This window comes from Hemicordylus capensis, chromosome 2 (genome assembly GCF_027244095.1).
Source record: "Hemicordylus capensis ecotype Gifberg chromosome 2, rHemCap1.1.pri, whole genome shotgun sequence".
NCBI classification, from domain to species: Eukaryota; Metazoa; Chordata; class Lepidosauria; order Squamata; family Cordylidae; genus Hemicordylus; species Hemicordylus capensis.
Window position 1 is genome coordinate 417,334,883 of NC_069658.1, and position 18,481 is coordinate 417,353,363.

Sequence of the window (18,481 nt, forward strand, 5' to 3'; positions counted from 1 at the left end):
AGGCACCTTCTGCACGTAAAAGGTGCCCTCTACCCCTGAGCTATGGACCCTCCTTTCAGATGGCTGTTTGAATGTTCCCCAAGGTTAAAACAAACCCAACCCCAACCTTGCACATAGAATTCTGTCACATTACGGAAAATGTGAGGCTGCAACCTTTCTTGCTGGCATGCTTGTTTTCCAGAGTTGGGTTTTTTGTTTTGTTTTTTTTGTTTTGGTTTTTTTTGACATGGCTGAGCATTCAGACATGTAATCCCCTGCCTGCATTATATAAAGAACAGTCCCAACAGGCCTACACCATGCAATTCTCCTGAATGTTTACATCAGCCTTCAGAGTCCCATTTCCTTTCTTCTCTTCCACACCATTTTCATCTGCCAGCAGAACTTGCCAGTACAGAAGGCTGTTTCCATACTAGAGTAGCTGGCAGCTACTACCTAACCCCGGCTGGATCAGGCCTGCAAGTCTACCAAGAACTATTATAAACAGAAGAAAGGAGCTGTCATGTGGCTGAATTAGATCCAACACATGCTCCCTCAACAAATGACATAATGTTCTGTTTTGAATAAGTGATAATCTGGGAGGGGGAAAGGAACTGGAGGCTATGTCAGCTTGCTGTTCTTTTGCTAGTCGTGAGGTCAAGTAGACAGATCCTACCATGTGACGCCGAGGCACCGCTGCTTAACAGCTCTGAGACAGACAAAGGGAAAGTCTACTGGAATAATCATTTTTCTGGCAGAAGAAGCTGTATCTTCTGTGGCACTCCTTGTTATGGGGCTATTAAAGAAACAGAAGCCTTTCCTATGAGGAATCATTTTATTATTATTATTATTATTATTATTATTATTATTATTATTTTGATTTCTATACCGCCCTTCCAAAAATAGCTCAGGGCGGTTTACAAAGAGAAATAACAAATAAATAAGATGGCTCCCTGTCCCCAAAGGGCTCACATTCTAAAATGAAACATAAGATAGACACCAGCAACAGTCACTGGAAGTACTGTGCTGGGGGTGGAGAGGGCCAGTTACTCTCACCCTGCTAAATAAAGATAATCACCACGGTAAAAGGTGCCTCTTTGCACCTCTTTGAATGTAGGATTGTAGGATTGAATGTAGGATTGAATGTAGGATTGTGAAGTCATTTGTCTGAAGAGATGCTATGGAAACAGATGACTAGGCTCATCAATAAAGATGGGGCCTTCCCACATGTGCAGCTTCAGTGTGTGGGGGCAAATCCTGTTCCACACATGCATGTGCACAATGGCAATTGACCAAACTAACAGGAACCTCATGAGCAACACAGCTAAAATAGCAATGGTTGCTCTAAATCAAGCCTGCTCAACAACTTAGCCCCCCCCCCAGCCCCAGATGTTTTTGAACAACAGTTCCCATAATCCCCAGCCATAGTGGTCAATAGTGGTCAAACAGCCTTGGTCAGCCTGATGGATGACCTTTACCGGGGAATCGACAGAGGGAGTGTGACTCTGTTGGTCCTCTTGGATCTCTTGGCAGTGTTCGATACCATCGACCATGGTATCCTTCTGGGTTGCCTGGGGGAGTTGGGAATAGGGGGCACTGCTCTGCAGTGGTTCCGTTCCTATCTCTCGGGTAGATCCCAGATGGTGGAGCTTCGTGACAGTCGCTTCTCAAAGCAGGAGCTGTTATATGGAGCCCCTCAGGGCTCCATTCTGTCACCAATATCTACATGAAACCGCAGGGTGAGGTCATGAGGAGGTTTGGTGCTGGGTGTTATCAGTATGCTGATGACACCCAAATCTACTTCTCCCTTCCTTCTTCAGGAAATGGCACTCATTCTCTAAATGCCTGCCTACAGGCAGTAATGGGCTGGATAAGGGATAGCAAATTGAAGCTGAATCCAAGCAAGACGGAGGTGCTCATTGTGGGGGCTCAGAATCTGAGGGGTGAGTTAGATCTTCCTGTGCTGGGTGGGGTTAAACTCCCCCAGAAGGGGAAGGTGCGCAGCTTGGGAGTACTCCTGGACCCAGGCCTCACCCTGGTTTCTCAGGTGGAGGCCATGGCCAGGAGTGCTTTCTATCAGCTTCAGCTGATTCGACAGCTGCGCCCATTCCTTGAAGAGGATGACCTCAAAACAGTGGTGCACTAGCTGGTGACCTCCCGGCTTGACTATTACAATGCGCTCTACGTGGGGCTGCCTTTGTATGTAGTTCGGAAACTTCAATGTGGCAGCCAGAATAGTCTCTGGGGTAACCCGGAGAGACCATATTACGCCTATTTTGAAACAATTGCACTGGCTGCTGATATGTTTCCAGGCAAAAAACAAAGTGCTGGTTATTACCTTTAAAGCCCTGAACGGCTTAGGCCCGAGTTACCTTAGAGAGCGCCTTCTTCTGCGTGATCCCCACCGCACATTAAGGTCATCTGAGGAGGTTCGTCTCCAGTCACCACCAGCTCGTCTGGTGGCGACTGAGAGGCGGGCCTTCTCTATAGCTGCTCCAGGGCTGTGGAATGTGCTCCCTGCAGAAATCCGCAATTTGAATTCTCTATTAGTCTTCAGGAGAGCCTTAAAACGTATTTGTTTGGCCTGGCTTTCCAGGGTTTTTAAAATCGGTTTTAATATTCTAACCCGATTTCGGGGCTTTTAATTCACTGTAATTGTTTAATTGTTGTTTTAAAATGTTTTTAAATTGGTAATTGTTGTTATATTGTTTTTAATTTGTTTCAGCTCTTTACTGTTTTAGTGGTTTGTTTTAATTTGTAAACCGCCCTGAGCCATTTTGGAAGGGCGGTTTACAAATCAAATCAAATCAAATCAAATAAATAAAATAAAATAAAATAAAATAGCCAGGGATTGTGGGAATTGTAGGTCAACATCTGCAGGAGGGCCAAAGTTGAGCAGCCCTGCTCGAAATCCTCATGACAGAAGCACTTCTTTGGCAAAGCAGTTCTTGTTGCACTTCTTTTTCCAAGCTATCCTGATTGTCTAGAATTTCAAGTGCTTTTCCCATCTCTGACAACATTCCTGTTCCTTTGTATTGAGCAGGAGGCTCAGTAACATCACCAATAGCCCGAATATGTAACAGTTCTTAAATATTTAAAATTCAGAACAAAAATTAAAAGACTGAGGAGTGTGTGGCTTTAAAGCTTTCTCCCAGTATTTTACAAGTTTCACTGGAGCATTAATTGGAGCAGCAAGTGCATTCCTTCATTTTATCTCTTGTTCCTATTCTTCGGGAGTAACATAGGTAACTAATCAATGTTCCCTCTAACAGTGATTCCCAGATGTTGATGACTGTAACTCCCAGAATCCCCAGCTGCAATGGCTTTTGCATGGGGATTTTGGGAGTTGTAGTCAACAACTTCTGGGAATCCCTGTTAGAGGGAACATTGTAACTAATGCGCAGGGTTTTTATAGTGCACATTTTGCTCTCTCTTGGATCACAACAATGCTGCAGGTAACTGTTAACACAACTTCATCTACAAACCAGTCAACCTGACCTTGATTTAAAACAGGTCAAGGCAGGGGTGTAGCAAGGTTGGAGTGGGCCCAGAGACAAGATTTTAAAATGGGCCCCCCACTCACTGAAGCTCAGCTCATGAAGTAAAGAAATCTTAAATGAGGCTGAATAGTGGTAACAAAAAGCATAGTAATATATATACCTATGTGCCATAGAACATCATCCTAAATTATTTTTAAAAAGGTTCTGTAAATTGTGGACGATGCAAGTCATTTAATGGTACTAGAGAAAGACATGCTGTTCTGGTAGCTCCAGGTCTTAACACTCACATCAGTTTCGGAGGATGAATACAACTGAAGGAAGCCCGGGTGGGTGCATGGCTGGGGGAGTCAGTCATGTGACTTGCCTCTGGGGAGGCCCCCCAAGGCAGTGGGCCCCCAGACAACTGTCTCCCCTTGCCCTATTGTAGTTACGCCCCTGGATCAAGGTCTACTGAAATTAAAGTTAAGGTGCCATGGCTGAAGTTATAGATTCACTTGAACAAGATCTAGGGCAAGAATTCAAGACTTTGGTTACCTCATCCAGTTTCTCAGTTTGAGACTTCAGTCGTAAGACTGTGGTTGTGAGCTCACAGTTTTCTTCATCAAGCAGTTGAACCCTGAAGTTTAAGAAGAAATAAAGTAAAAAATGGCTGTACTGTAAAATCTGCCCACCTGTATTGACAGTGCATACAACAGGTTTCTTTCATCAACTAAAAGGCCCAGTTTTTCAAAGCACGCAATACCTAACATCAAGGATGGATTTTATCACTTACGGGTTGTAAGGCTTTCAGGTCTCTCTCTCTCTCATGTATCTTTTTGCTATAAGAGATCCAGGGGTCTTAAGATCTGTGGCAACTTCCTATACTCTACCAAGTTAAGAACACTGCTCAGGAATCCCCTTACCAAACATTGGTCTCTATAAATTAAATTATTGGAACTGGAGACTTAACCAGAGTTCTTTGAATGTCATGATTCTGCAGCTGTGCAGAAAAAGCACAGAATACGGCAGTGACCTGAAAATTCCTAAGATTTCTAGTCCCTCATGGGGTTTCAGTTCCCTGCATAGTTTATTGCCCCTCCAACATGATTAAGTGTCCAAGATAAAAGTTTCCCCAATTTGTATAATTTTTAGTTTTCAGAATTCAGCTCTTCTTGGCACAGAAACTGAACTGCTCCTGTGCGTGTATGTGTGTGTGCTTTAAAGCACGGAGTCCATACTGCTCTGCCCATAATACAATCTATGTCTTCTACTCACTTCTGTAATTTCATTTATTTTCATATATTTCCCCATATTTTGTCTGTTTAGATGTACAGCATCATCCTTACATTTATTTTTAAATTTACATATCTATATAGATATGTGAATGATCAGTAAAAAAGAACATAGCAGAATGGCTAAACGTGTGCCCATTACATGCTACTTTATTGCCCAGGCACACCTCTTCCGTAACGGAATGCACTGGGAGCCAACCCAGTGTAGTGGTGGACTAGGACTGTGGAGACCCAGGTTCAGATACTCACTCACCCATGGAGCACCTTGTGCCAGTCACCCTGTCCCACCCTAACATACCTCACAAGAGTGTTATGCGGACAATATAGAGGTGAGACGAACCATTTATGCTGCCCTGAGCTACTTGGAGGAAGGGTAGGATATAAATGTAACAACAACAAATAGAACCTCACAGATTCCTGCCTACACAATGACAGGGTTTTTGTCATCATGAGAATGGGCTCCTCCACATAAACATACACCAATGGTCCAAATGAGAGAAGACTGGCAATTTTAGGGCCATTTCACATGTAAATTCCATCCCATGAAATTGACTGCAGGGAAATTTAGGACCAGCAAACGGAAGTACTTTTTCACACAACACATAATCAACTTGTGGAATTCTCTGCCACAAGATGTGGTGGCAGCCAACAACCTGGATGACTTTAAGAGGGGCTTGGATAACTTCATGGAGAAGAGGTCTATCAACGGCTACTAGTCGGAGGGCTATAGGCCACCTCCAGCCTCAAAGGCAGGATGCCTCTGAGTACCAGTTGCAGGGGAGTAACATCAGGAGAGAGGGCATGCCAACTCCTGCTGTGGGCTTCCCAGAGGCATCTGGTGGACCACTGTGTGAAACAGGATGCTAGACTAGATGGACCTTAGGCCTGATCCAGCAGGGCTGTTCTTATGTTAAATATTTTGCTCTACCTGATTGTTCCCAGGAGGAAAGTAGCAAGAGAACATAAGATATACTCATTGATAAACTGCTGCCATGATCACAAACGTTTATGAAGCCACTGCAGTTATAGCAATAATTGTCAACTGTACATTTGCAGCAACTGATCATATAATATCTCCCCCACACAATCACACACTCAAGCACATTTGGGAGTAAAGTGCATAGAAATACCGATCTGGACAATCACATGAGCCCTATGCAGACATTATGTTGATGTGTGTCAGGGGCATAGCAAGGTTGGACTTGGCCTTGGGACAAAAGGGGAAGATGGGCCCTTGCTGCCTCCACGTTCTTCAGAGAGGTGCAAGGGAAAGAACAAGCTTTCACCCAGCTGGCAGGGGACCCATCCCTCAGGGGCCAAGGGACATTTGTCCCCCCTTGCTCAACTGTGGCTATAATCCTGATGTATGTACAGATGTCTGTACACGTGTACATGTGTTTGTGTGAATGACTGTACATGCATTCATTCAAAAAGTGAACCTGGGTATAGGCCCCTCAAATGCAGGATGCAGATAGGACGTGCATTAGGGGTGTGCGCAGAACTGTGTGAACAGAGGCACAAATGTCGTGTGAGGGTCTGGTATGGCCCAGCAGCATAAGACTGTGTGGACATGGACAATGTGAGCAAAACTGTAGTTGGCTATTGAAAATGGACAAAGCTGACCCAATTTATTCACAGTGGGTGGAAGCAAAAGATCCTCCTCACATCCACACACAACCCAGACAAAAAGGTGCCCATAGCCTATGCATCTAACATGGCTAATGTGGTCAACAGCAGAACTGACCACCCATTTCTCCACGCCCGTGCATGTGAAGAGGCCATTTGCATGTTGCCGCCACTGAGCAGGGGGTGCTGTGCAGGCCTGCTGCTAAGTGCCTTCTATTTCAGTTTTAAAGGCTCCCCCACTGCCTTTTATTACCTTTGGAAGCAAAGGGGAATCCTCACTGGATTCCCCTTTACAGCATTCAAACTGGCAAACTGGTCCGCAGAGGAACAGGGTTCAGTCCAGCTTGATCATGGACTAGACCCCTTTCACTGGGGCCAGTCAACGGTTGAACCGGCCCAGTTTGCTGCTGACTGGTTCTGTACATGCATTCAGCCTAACGTTTATAAACTGTATCTGTTCACAGATCTGTACATGTGTACACTGTACATGAACTGTGCGTCCACTGAACATAACATGTGAAGAGTGCTATATGATCACCAGGTCCTTAGTCGTTAGTAGCAAAGCAAGAAAGTGTTCTCTAGAATTTTGGAGGCAGCAAGGAAAATCGGCACATGTCTATGTATACCTTGTATTTAGCAGTTCAATTTCTGTGCTCTTCTCTTTTTCATACTTGCTGTATGCTTCTCTGTGCCTCTTTATCTCTTCTTCCAGAGTTTGTTGAGCTAATGTCTCTTGGTCTTTCAGTAGTTCTTCCAGTTCATGAACTCTAGCAAAGTTATTTCATTTATTTATGCAACAGTACAACAGGTACATGTGGAAACAACACACATTTAATTCCTTTAGGATTTGGCAGTTCCCAACAGCCGCAAAGGCAATTAAAGTGACTTTTATTTCCTTATTATATGAGCATTTCAACATGCCCTCTGAGACACTATCTCTATTTGCTGGGCTCTCAAGAATTCTGCTTATTGTAGTTTTCACCATTAAGATCTCTGTATCTTTTTATTATTAAAAGATATTACAGAGAAAGAAATAGAAGAATGAGAGAAAGAAATGGCATACAAGGCAATTTGGCTGCTCTGAAGCACTCCCTGTCATTTTTCCACACATACAACCTCAAGAGTAAACCCTCCACAATACCACAGGTATAATGGGAATCTCTTGCTCCACCCATACTAGATATTTAGCTTATTTCTTAGTAGAAAGCCATGCAGGAATTTTATTCTGGGCAGCAGTATCAAGGCAGTGTGCGCACAAATATATTCATAGAGGGGCCTTCCGGATTCAACCTAAGCAGGATCTAAAATTGACTAGTGGACATCAAAAAAAGAGTGAGCACGCACACGCCTTAGAGAGGGCAGGACAAACACCATGATAATCACTGAGATTCCAGGGGACAGTGGAAGCCAATGCTGCCAATATGATTTACAGGCCTTAGAACACACAAGTGAATGAGTTAGGCCTCTCTATATATAAATCCGGCAGCTCAGACATCCGGGCAAGATAGCACCTCACTCCCTGATATGCTTGCTTGTTTGTTTTTAATTAGCAGAGGGACAGTTCAAATGAACATGGCCCCAATACGCAAAAGGAGCGTGGACACGATGAGAGAAGTGACCCCGAAGTCACTGAAGGCTGTCCTGGTGCGCTATAGAGATGATTATGTGTGGGGGATGTTCATCTGAATGGCCCCTAAACACACACTCCAAAACCCAGGGATTGAAGGGCATCCTGAAAGCTCATTGGGACATCCAGGGTTGTTCTAGGAGGGTGCAGGGCTGGGGGTGAGCAGCACTCCCCCTCAGCCACACTCCTCCTTTGCCACCTCTGCTCGCCACCCCCCCCCGCCTCAGTATTCAACAGGTGCTGTTCTAAGGAGTTTGATCGCCTCTCTCCTCATTCCAGACGAGAGTGGCACAGAACTTCCCAGAGCTGTGCAAGCTGAATACTAAATGAGAGGCGTGCATGTGGTCTGATGCTTCATCAGGGAGCATGTACACCTCACATTTAGTATCCAATGCTGGAGGCTCTTGGACATCCAGTTCTCCTTCCAGCGTGGAGAGAGAGGAGACTAGTACAGCGCAAGCTAGAGACTGAAAAGGGGGGTTGCGTGCGCCCCGATGCAAGGCACAGCCACCCACCTCTCATTTAGTATTCAACTTGCACAGCGCTGGGAAGTTCACCTTGTTCCTCATTCCAGCAAGGAGATGGGCGAACTTCCCAGTGTCCCGTGAGCCGAATACGAAATGAAAGGGGTGTGTGCACATGCCCCGATGCCTAGTCAGGGCGCATGTGTACCTCTCACTTAGTATCCAGTTTGCAAGGCACTGGGAAGTCCGGTTGCCTCTCTCGTCACTCGAACCGAGGAGGGAGGCGATGGAACTCTTTAGCTCTGCTACGTGTGTTGGATATTGGTGCGTGGGTGGGGGTGAGCAGCCCTGAGTGACGAACCTCCGCTGGTCACAGCAGTGAAATCTATTTGCTCCAGCGTGTTTAAAAATCAAGCAAGGAGGGGTTACCAAAAGTTGTCTTTTGAAAAAATGAAAACCATCTAATATTGTGGGGGAAACGGTGTTGTATATATTCCTTTTATTTTGTGACCACTGAGTATCGCAGTTCACTAGGTGGAGGGATTGCAAGGGAGCAAACAGACTCTCCATCTAGTGACTTAGATGCAGTTTGAGCTGGGAGAGTGAGACAGGGTGCTAGCTGGACCAGCCTCGCCTCCCTCAGCCCCATGTTCGCACCACCCACCACCATTTTTGCCCATGGCACAGCCCCTCCTTCCTCTCCAGTTGGGCAGGGCTGCCTTACTTTCTAGGCAGGCTGAGCTGAGGAGTTAAAAGTACAGATCCACAGTATGGCTGGCAAAGGAGACCCCCCTCACCAGCTCCTGCTGCTCTCCACTCTAATACCCCCCCCCAGCAGTCTGCTGAGAATGTAAGGCAGACGGGTGTGATGGGAAAGAGATGGGAAAGCAGCATCCTTGGGGAATGGGCCAGGCGTGGGGCTCCAGAGGGTGGGTGCGGGGCTGTTTACCCTACTAAAGAATGGCCCTGGGGATGCCCTACAGTGATATCGGAGTGGTTGAGCTCTCATTGCATCCTCATCCCTCTTTGCAAGTTGGGCCACATCCATTTGAACATAACCAGAGTTTTTCCTTTGAAGGAATATTCAAAAATAGCATTCCCTACCTACAGTCTGCAATAGTGCAGCTCGACTTCGTTTTGCTGCATGTGTGAAGATCAGACCAGGCCTATGGCTGATAAATTTCTTCTCACTCAGGATAGCCTTGGTTGTAAAAGGTGTGGTGAGTGGTTCTCTCTTTGAATGGATGATGCTCATCAGGAGTTTAGACTCTATGGAAAGCCTCTCGCTCGCTTAATCAGTAGGGACAGCAGCAGGAGCAGCTCAGCTTTCCCAATGGAGCAACTCCTTAGGGGTCAGGACACCTCATACTCCAAGCCTGACTGTATTTGTACTGAATCTTAAGCAAAAGGATTCAACTTCAAGAGATCTTCCCTCTGCCCCCTCAAACTGCAGCTCTAGCAAGCTTTCATCACTCCTCTGAGAAAAACTGGGGCTTCCAAAGCTGACATTCAGCAGGTTCAAATCAACATTATCACTTCATTATTGTTTGAGTCTGCACTCTCCCCAACTTTCTCATTATCAGAACTGTTCTTAAGGCAGGGCAGGTGGGGTGACCACACAGGGCCCCACTCTTTTAACCCCCATTAAAACTGGAAGGGCCCCCCACACTGTGGCTGATTTGCCCCAGGCCCTGCACCTCTAAGGACTCTGCTTCTGGAGTTTACAGAAGAGCAACAATAAGCAGCATACTAGATTACCTGTGGACTAGCTGTGTGTTCTCCTGTTTCAATTTGCTCTTCAGGTCACCATTTGTCATGCTATCATTTTCCAGTTCTGTCACTTTCTTCTCTAAATATGTCACCTACAAAGAAGAGAGAATCCAAGTGTCTACTATGCAGGAGTGACAATGGCCTTGTGGAAAATACAGAACTGGGAGAAACCCACATTGACCCTTACCAGTACACACACACACACACACACACACACACACACGTAAAATGATATTTTCTTCACCCAAATTAAACTGCTAAAGCTGTTTCCATATAAATAACAATCAGATTGCACAGAGTCAGGATAACCTTGCTCCTATAAATGGACAGACCTGAAAGTATCTTTGCATGTGGGCATCTCCCTTCGACTGTTCTTCATTGTGATGCAAAGACACCTCACCTTTTCCGTTATGTCGTTATCACACGAATCTATGCTGTCTCTGAACAAGTCCTCTGTACTGCCATTGCTGCTGCTGAAGTTGCTGTTGTGGAAAAGCTGTCTGTCAGGAAAACAAGAGGAAAGCTACATTACCCTTTGAAAGGTATAGAGGAGGCTGTCCATGGCACTTCAGTGGAGAAAGTTTTTCACACTGAAAAGCCACAGATAATCTACATGGGCAACTTAGTTTTACCTTTAAACTACCTAGGAACATGGCTGTGTTTTACTGCTCTATAGTAACAAAGTTTTAGGCAACCATAATGCCAAGATCCTGTAACTTGAAAGCATATTACAAAGAGCATCCCTTATTCTTTTTAAAACAGGGGAAGGTCTTCCTGTGTGCTGGAACATTTCCCTTCATAAGAAGAGAAGGCAACAACCTGCATGGATTGAGCTTTGGGCTGTGACAGTAGATTTACTGTCATCATTCATGCCTTGATTGGGTGGGAACATGTCATGCCCTGACATCTTTGTTAAAGGAGGGAAAGAACCCCAAAATCCTAAGCAGCAGCACCCAGTAATCCTACCCATCATAAACTTGCTCAGTCCTCATTCTGTTTGAGAATCTCTCTCATAAAAAGCAGGCTGACAGTTGAAGCAGCAACGCTGTTAAGTCGGTTTCATTTTTAAATGAAATAGAAGGCAAACATTGTGGTGGTAACCGAATGAGGAAATACTGACAGGAAATGAGAAGTGGGTAGCACATAGTATACTCATACTGTGTGTAGTACTGAGGCCTAAGAGGTTGGTTGTTTTTTCCTAGATGCAGAATGACAAGCAGAAATTCAACAAGTGGAAGCTTTTCCCAGCATGCAGATCAAGTTACAGGGGAAGCCTCACCTGCTGAATTTCTGCCTTTTGGTCCATATGCAGTGGGAGCTGTTCGTACAGCAGTGTGAAGACCAGAGAAGTTCCCCATCCCTGAATTCAGGGCCGACTAAATCGCTTCTGGCACGTTTGATTTAGAGACCGTTCAAAACTCACACGGCTATTAATGTACACTCAACCTGATTTCTTCTGAAACAGATACAACTGTCTGAATGCTTTGGTATTTAGGAAAGATTAATTGCAAAATGGTGGCGTTAGATGAAGTCGTGTGTAATGTTTCTTACCTTCCAAAAGCTGTGCTAGATATCTTCCTGTTTGGACTAAAAGAAATAAAAAACAAGTGACTTAAGACACGTAGGAGAAGTTAATCTGCAGTTTCCCTTATGTAACCAAGTAAGTACAGTAGAATCTCAAAGCACACTGACAGCTCAATCCTATGCTTGTCTACTAGAAATAAATCCTACTGTATTCAATGGAACTGACTCCCAGGTAAGTGTGTACAGGATTGCAGTCTGAGGCTGCAATCGTAAGGATACTTAGCAAGCAAGTAAGTGCTGCTGAATGCAGGAGGGCATACTTTTTGAGTTAACAGTGCTCAGAATTCCACTGTTAGCCTTTTGGAAGGGCGGTATAGAAGTTTTAATAATAATAAATAATAAATAAATAATCCTCTTTCACAAAAAGGGTGATCACTACTATCACTAGAATCAACATAAGCCACTGAAAGAATGATATTCAAATGGGTGTGTGTGTAAATCTTCATCAGAGATTGGTAGTCTGCCACAACTATCAGGACCAAACTAGATGCGACTTCAGTTATCTCATTAGCCTGGCATGCTTCCTTTTTCTTATGTAAATATCATGGGCAGGGTGGAAATCTGGGTCAAGACCATGATGGGGATAGGCTTAAAGCTCCCCTGCTAGGGTCTCAGTCTGGATCCCCCACGTGTTATTGACGTAAGAAAAAGGAAGCATCCTGGGTCAAAGAAATGTTTAAAGTCACAGCTAATTTGGCTCCAAGTTATACTGCACAACAACAATGCAAAACAATGCAACAATGCAAAGCAAAATGAGATAGGCTTGTTCAAGCAAACATGCAGATGCTGGAGATCACAATATATCTAGCCATGTTGCCCCTACAGAAGGAGAACACAGTAGGCAAATCCCGCCTCACAATCTACCCATCTACCACATGGCCTTTATTTGATCCCTTAATCCTCAGTCTTAATTGTAGGCAAGTTGCAAGTTCATTTATCCCGCTTTCCACCCTCTGTTATCTTGACTTTCTGCTTCAGATTTTAAGCTCCTTGGGAGCAGGGAACTGCATTTTTGCTTACATTACTCCGTAAGATGCCGTGCACACTGGGAACAAATATTACTGTTATTATTACTATTATTACTAATAAATAAATTTAGTGAAAAAAGCCAAAAAAAGCAAATGAATACACAGTAACCCAAGAGAGTGGGAGCCAGCATGGTGTAGTGGTTAGTGTGCTGGACTAGGACCGGGGAGATCTGAGTTCAAATCCCCATTCAGCCATGAGACTTGCTGGGTGACTCTGGGCCAGTCACTTCTCTCTCAGCCTAACCTACTTCACAGGGCTGTTGTGAGGAGAAACTTAAGTATGTAGTACACCGCTCTGGGCTCCTTGGAGGAAGAGCGGGATATAAAATGTAACAACAACAAAACAACAACAACAACAATTATTATTATTATTCTGCACAGCCTCACATGGGTGCTAAGGGCCTGCCGGGGCTGCTGTGCAATTTCATAGGCAGCCCCAACAGTGCAGCGACCGGGCTCCTGAAGAAAGCTTTCAAAATGCTCCCAGGCAACAGTGCAGTACTCCTTTCCACTGGAAGCAACAGGAGGAGCACTGTGCTGCTGCCCAGAAGTCCTTTCATGGCCTCCCCCAGCAGCCCTGTTGCTACACCCTCGGGGCTGCCTTTGAAGTTGCCCAACAGCCCAGGTGGGTCCTTAGCCCAGATGGGGGACTGCAGAGAATGGCCGCCCACTCCGATGCTCAGAGAGCAGGTAGTCACTGCCCATTCACTGCATAGTCTCTGAAAAGCCCACTGAAACCTGAATCGCTGGTTTCTAGGGGAAGCCAAAGATGCCATTCTTAGACTGTGTTTGCCGCAGTAAATAGCCTGCCCCTTCCACTACGCTGCTGGTGAGCCTCTTGGATTTACACAAGTGGAGCTCAGTTCACTTGAACTGTGGTTATGACTGCAGCACAGGACTGAGAGCAGCCTTTGCTGCAATGGCGTATTCACAAGCAGGTGGAAGAGGAATTATCACAGGGAAGGAAAGATGGGGAGAATAAAGCATTTGGAATATCAGAGCAATCAGGACAAAAGGCTAAGAAGAACCACCTCTGCTTAGCTACAGAAAAGAAGCTGAGGGTGAAGCAGGCTGTATAGTCGGGGCCAGTGAGAGTGCAGTACAGACAGAAATGCCCATGGTGCCCATCTAAATAGGAACCCATGGATTTAGGACCGGATTATGACATGCCAAAGATTTAAACTATGTCAAGCTTAAAAGGCCCCATAGCATTAAAAAAAAAATCCTAACAAAAAGGACAATGAAAATAGAAATAATAAAGCTTTATTTTTACTTGGCAAAGTTGCAACAAAATCTAATAATCTAACAAAAACAGTTATCTTGCCACAAGACTATTTGAATTAGAAATAGTTTTAAATGAAAATTCATTATAGAAAACTTGAAATTTAGTCATTTTTCCTATTCAGGGGCCCCTCATAATGTGAGGCTCTAAGCTGCAGCTTACTTAACTTGTGCCTAAATCTGGCACTGCATGAAAATATTGAATTCTCTGGGGTATATTGAATTCTCTGGGGTTGGGCCTGGCAGGGCTGTTTGGCAGTGCTGGGAGAGTTTATACATAAACATTTCTACCTTGCTTTCCCTTTCAAAAACAAGGCACCAACAAAACAAATTAAAACCATGAAGCAAACAAATGACTCAAACACAACGAAGGCAGCAAACATGAATAAATGAAGGTTAATACAGCAGAACACACACACACACACACACACACACACTACACACTACACACTACACTTCAGCAGTTATAACTAATCCACAGGGAGAGCAAAGAACTAGAACATACATTATAAAGCTGGCTGGAGCAAAATAAGGGCTTCAGCACAGAGAGCACCAACAAGGAGGGAGTTCCACATGCTGGGCACCACCTCAGAAAAGGCCTTTGTGCGCATTGCCGCCAGCTGAGCACCAGAAGGCAGCAATACACACAAGAAATGGGGCCGAGGCTGGGCCACTGATTGAGGAAGCTCAGTGGTTTCTGCCCAACAGATCAGATCTTGGGGCTAGATGTGGGAGGGATGGAGATGGAGGCTTTGGACTGCATGTAGTAGGCAACAGAAGCAAGAGAATGGCCCTCTCCAGAGATCAAAACCTGGGTTGTATCCACAGAATGTTGGCCATGACTAAACAGCACTTAATTGACTGAGAAGTCAGTCACAACTAACCTGTCCCATTTATTTCAGTGGGATGTGTAGAACAACCCTAAGCATATGTGCTCAGAAGTAAATCTCACTGGCCTGCATCCAGATTATTATTGATCTATTACTGTATGTATTTATTCCATTTCTACACCGCCCTTCCAAAAATGGCTCAGGGCGGTTTACACAGAAATAACAAATAAATAAGATGGCTCCCTGTCCCCAAAGGGCTCACATTCTAAAAAAAACATAAGACACACACCAGCAACAGTCACTGGAGGTACTGTGCTGGAGGTGGATAGGGCCAGTTACTCTCCCCCTGCTAAATAAAGAGAATCACCACGTTAAAAGGTGCCTCTTTGCCCAGTTAGCAGGGGTAGCTGCACATGGGGAATGCTTCCATATGCTGAAAACTGCCCCTTCCTTCCAGGCAAATGCAGATGCGTTCCCCACATGCAACTCTTAGAGGGGATGTAGGCCAATGAGTTCAATGGTGCTTATTCCCAAGTGAGTGTGGATAGGATCGCAGCCTCTATGTGTGTGTGTGGGCGGGGGCTCTCAATGAAGTGTGGCGAGGAGGTTGCCTTCGGCAGTGGATCATTGGTGGCGGCAACAGTGGGCAGCTGCCAGTCCATGATTTGGTGGTGATAGAGGCAGCACGCCCACTACAGCACCCCACACCATTAGGAACATAGGAAGGTGCCATATACTGAGTCAGACCATTGGTCTATCTAGCTCAGTATTGTCTTCACAGACTGGCAACGGCCTCTCCAAGGTTGCAGGCAGGAATCTCTCTCAGCCCTATCTTGGAGATGCCAGGGAGGGAACTTGAGACCTTCTGCTCTTCCCACAGCAGCGGCTCCATCCCCTGAGGGGAATCTCTTCCAGTGCTCACACTTCTAGTCTCCTTTCATATGCAACAAGGGCAGACCCTGCTTAGCTAAGGGGACAAGTCATGCTTGCTACCACAAGACCAGCTCTCCTCTGTTGCCTGTAGGTAGCCACTCTAGCCGAACACCTCTCCCTTACTTTTTCTTCCACCAAAGGAGGTGAGTGGGGAGATACTCTAGCCTACCACTATGGCCAGGTAGGGGGGCAAAGGGGGGTGGAATCTGCTGCCCCACTCCAGGTGGCAGAAGAGTTTGAGTCATCTGTAGCAGCCTCAGTAATTATCAAATTTCTTTGGGTACAATACATTCACAAGTGACTCTCCCAGCTTCCAAGCAGAGAGTCCTTCCCAGTCCTACTGCTAAGGTCCTTTCAACCCAAGAGGCCAAGAACTGAACCTGGAATGTGCTCTGTCGCTGAGCAATGGCCCTTCCTACAAAATGCTTGGATAAATGCCTTTAACTATTTAAAAAGCTGCCACAAGGACGATGGGGTGTGGGGAATAAATTATTCACTCTTACTCCTGATGGTAGCTGAAGAAATAATGCATCTCGTTCCCAAGAGGAAAGGAAGCCTTAAGCCATCAGAGACAGCAATTCATTCTACAATGATGTCGGGGACATAAAGGACACTTGGAATTATTCCAACTTGAAGACAAAGTTGATTTAACTTGCCTTAAAAAGCCTTTGGCAGTGTTTAATTCCAGTCGGGAGGTTCAGGATAAGCATCTCAAGGCCCACACCAATGTGGTAGGTGAGCGGCATAGGATTGATCATTATTCATGATATGGCAGCAGCCCTAAGATTAATATATTTTCTTACATATATTTACTGCAGGGCTAAGTTAAGGGCACACCAGTTTATTTTTTGAAACTATTTAGGTTCTGGTATATTAGGGAAGGAAAATGAAATTGTTCAAGATTGCCTGTCCTCTCTAAAAAGCAGTGATGGCTTTTATTCATTTAAATATAAACCAGGTTACATTTCCTTCAGTATCTCAAAAAAGGAGACCATGCTGAAGCTTCAGACAGTAATATGCATGCACTTTGAGACCAATACAAAGCCCATTAGTCAATTACAAATTCTGTATTCAGTTGACTGTCACTGTAATAAAATTATATCCTGCTTCATCATTATTAAAAATAATAAAACCACTCCAGCGAAACTAGGAATACTTAAGCCCCATTCGGACGTTATAAGAGGAAGCTGCACTTGTGTACAGCCTCAAAAAATGAGCCAGAAGTCCTTCCTAGTGCATCAATCATTAGCCTGCCCCGCATGGGTCAGTTACGCTTAGTCCGAAGCGGCAAAGGCTGCAATTTTGGGCACTTCTGTGAACAGGAGGCTTAGGTGGCCAAGCCTCCCAATCATCATGCTTGCAGCCTCAACCGCTTCAGGTAAAGGTTGTAAGCATGACTGACCCGTGCCAGGCAGGTGAATGATTGATGCACCAGACAGGACTTCCAGCTGACTTTTTGAGTCTGCATGCGAGTGCAGCCTCCTCTTAAAACGTCTGAATGGGACTTTAGAGTCTCCCCTTTCTGACCTCCATGCGCCTACAGACCGCTCTTAAAGGCAGCAAAGGACTGCAATTACTCACCTGTTCGCTTTTAGGTTTTTCAGTCTGGCTTCCAAGTCATTAAGCAGGTTGATCTTTTTGCAGCACTGTGTGCAGTAGACATCCAGCAGCTCGCTATTATAAACATGCCTCATTTTCCTTGGGGTCTGGCCAGCACTGTTGGCACAAAGGCAGAGATGCTAAACAGGTAGTGCTCCCACTAAGTCAAAATCAAGTTTGTTCTTCTTGAATGGAGATAGTGATGCTGGGAAGTGCTGTACTAAGAGAAGCAAGGCTCACCCCAGGAGACCACTGCTTTTTGAGAAACATCGCTCAACACTGGAGCAAAAATTTCCCTGCATTTTCTTGACCTCAGGATGCCCTCAATGTGTGAAATTTGATACTAAAAGCTAATGCAGATCCCGGCTGATCTAAAAACATACTATTCAATTTTTAAAAAAATCAAGAGTAGTACCCAGAGAAGATAACAGACTTAACCATCACTGAGTGTACACAGAAATGTAGCCTCAGTTTGTCTATGTGCACTTTCTAGGAGGAAGCCTCATCTAACACTGTGTGACTTGCGTCCAAATAAATACAGATAGGGCTGTATGTGCACCAATGTGTCTCCCTCCAAGGAGCTTGGGACTGTCAGTAAATTTGCATTTTTCTGTAAGAGACCATCCTCAGCTGAAATACAGAGGGCTGATTAACAGCACCAGTCATCCTCTAACCACCACCCATTTCAATGGCTGTACATGATCAGAGGCTGGTGAAAGCTAAAACTGGGAAGAACAGCCCCTGGTGAGCAATCCTACATTTCCATTGGTTGGAGTTCAATGTTTTGTAAAAGCCAAACCATATTAGATTTGATAATGCTGAAGAGCAAGCAGGATGGATTCTGAATTGTCTACTTATGCATGCAGATCTGGGAAAGGACCAAGCCTAGGCTCCACTGGCCCTTCTGAAATGACACATCATTGCTGCCCTTTCATGTGGGGAGATGTAGTCATATGAACAACAGCACACATGGCCAGGCACATACAACTGAA

General features: G+C 45.1%; 1 protein-coding gene across 10 annotated transcripts in view; it reads right to left on the reverse strand.

Moving 5' to 3' along the window:
* RAB11FIP4 (RAB11 family interacting protein 4) overlaps positions 1-18,481 on the reverse strand; it is a 312,484-nt gene that overhangs the window by 18,233 nt on the left and 275,770 nt on the right. For all 10 annotated transcript variants that reach the window (XM_053289861.1, XM_053289862.1, XM_053289869.1 and 7 more), the window contains 6 exons: positions 17,472-17,606; positions 11,786-11,821; positions 10,635-10,734; positions 10,223-10,326; positions 7,000-7,140; positions 4,011-4,092 (listed from right to left, as the gene is read on the reverse strand). In XM_053289861.1, coding sequence (XP_053145836.1) covers positions 4,011-4,092; positions 7,000-7,140; positions 10,223-10,326; positions 10,635-10,734; positions 11,786-11,821; positions 17,472-17,606 — 598 coding nt within the window. The remainder of the gene's footprint in view (positions 1-4,010; positions 4,093-6,999; positions 7,141-10,222; positions 10,327-10,634; positions 10,735-11,785; positions 11,822-17,471; positions 17,607-18,481) is intronic.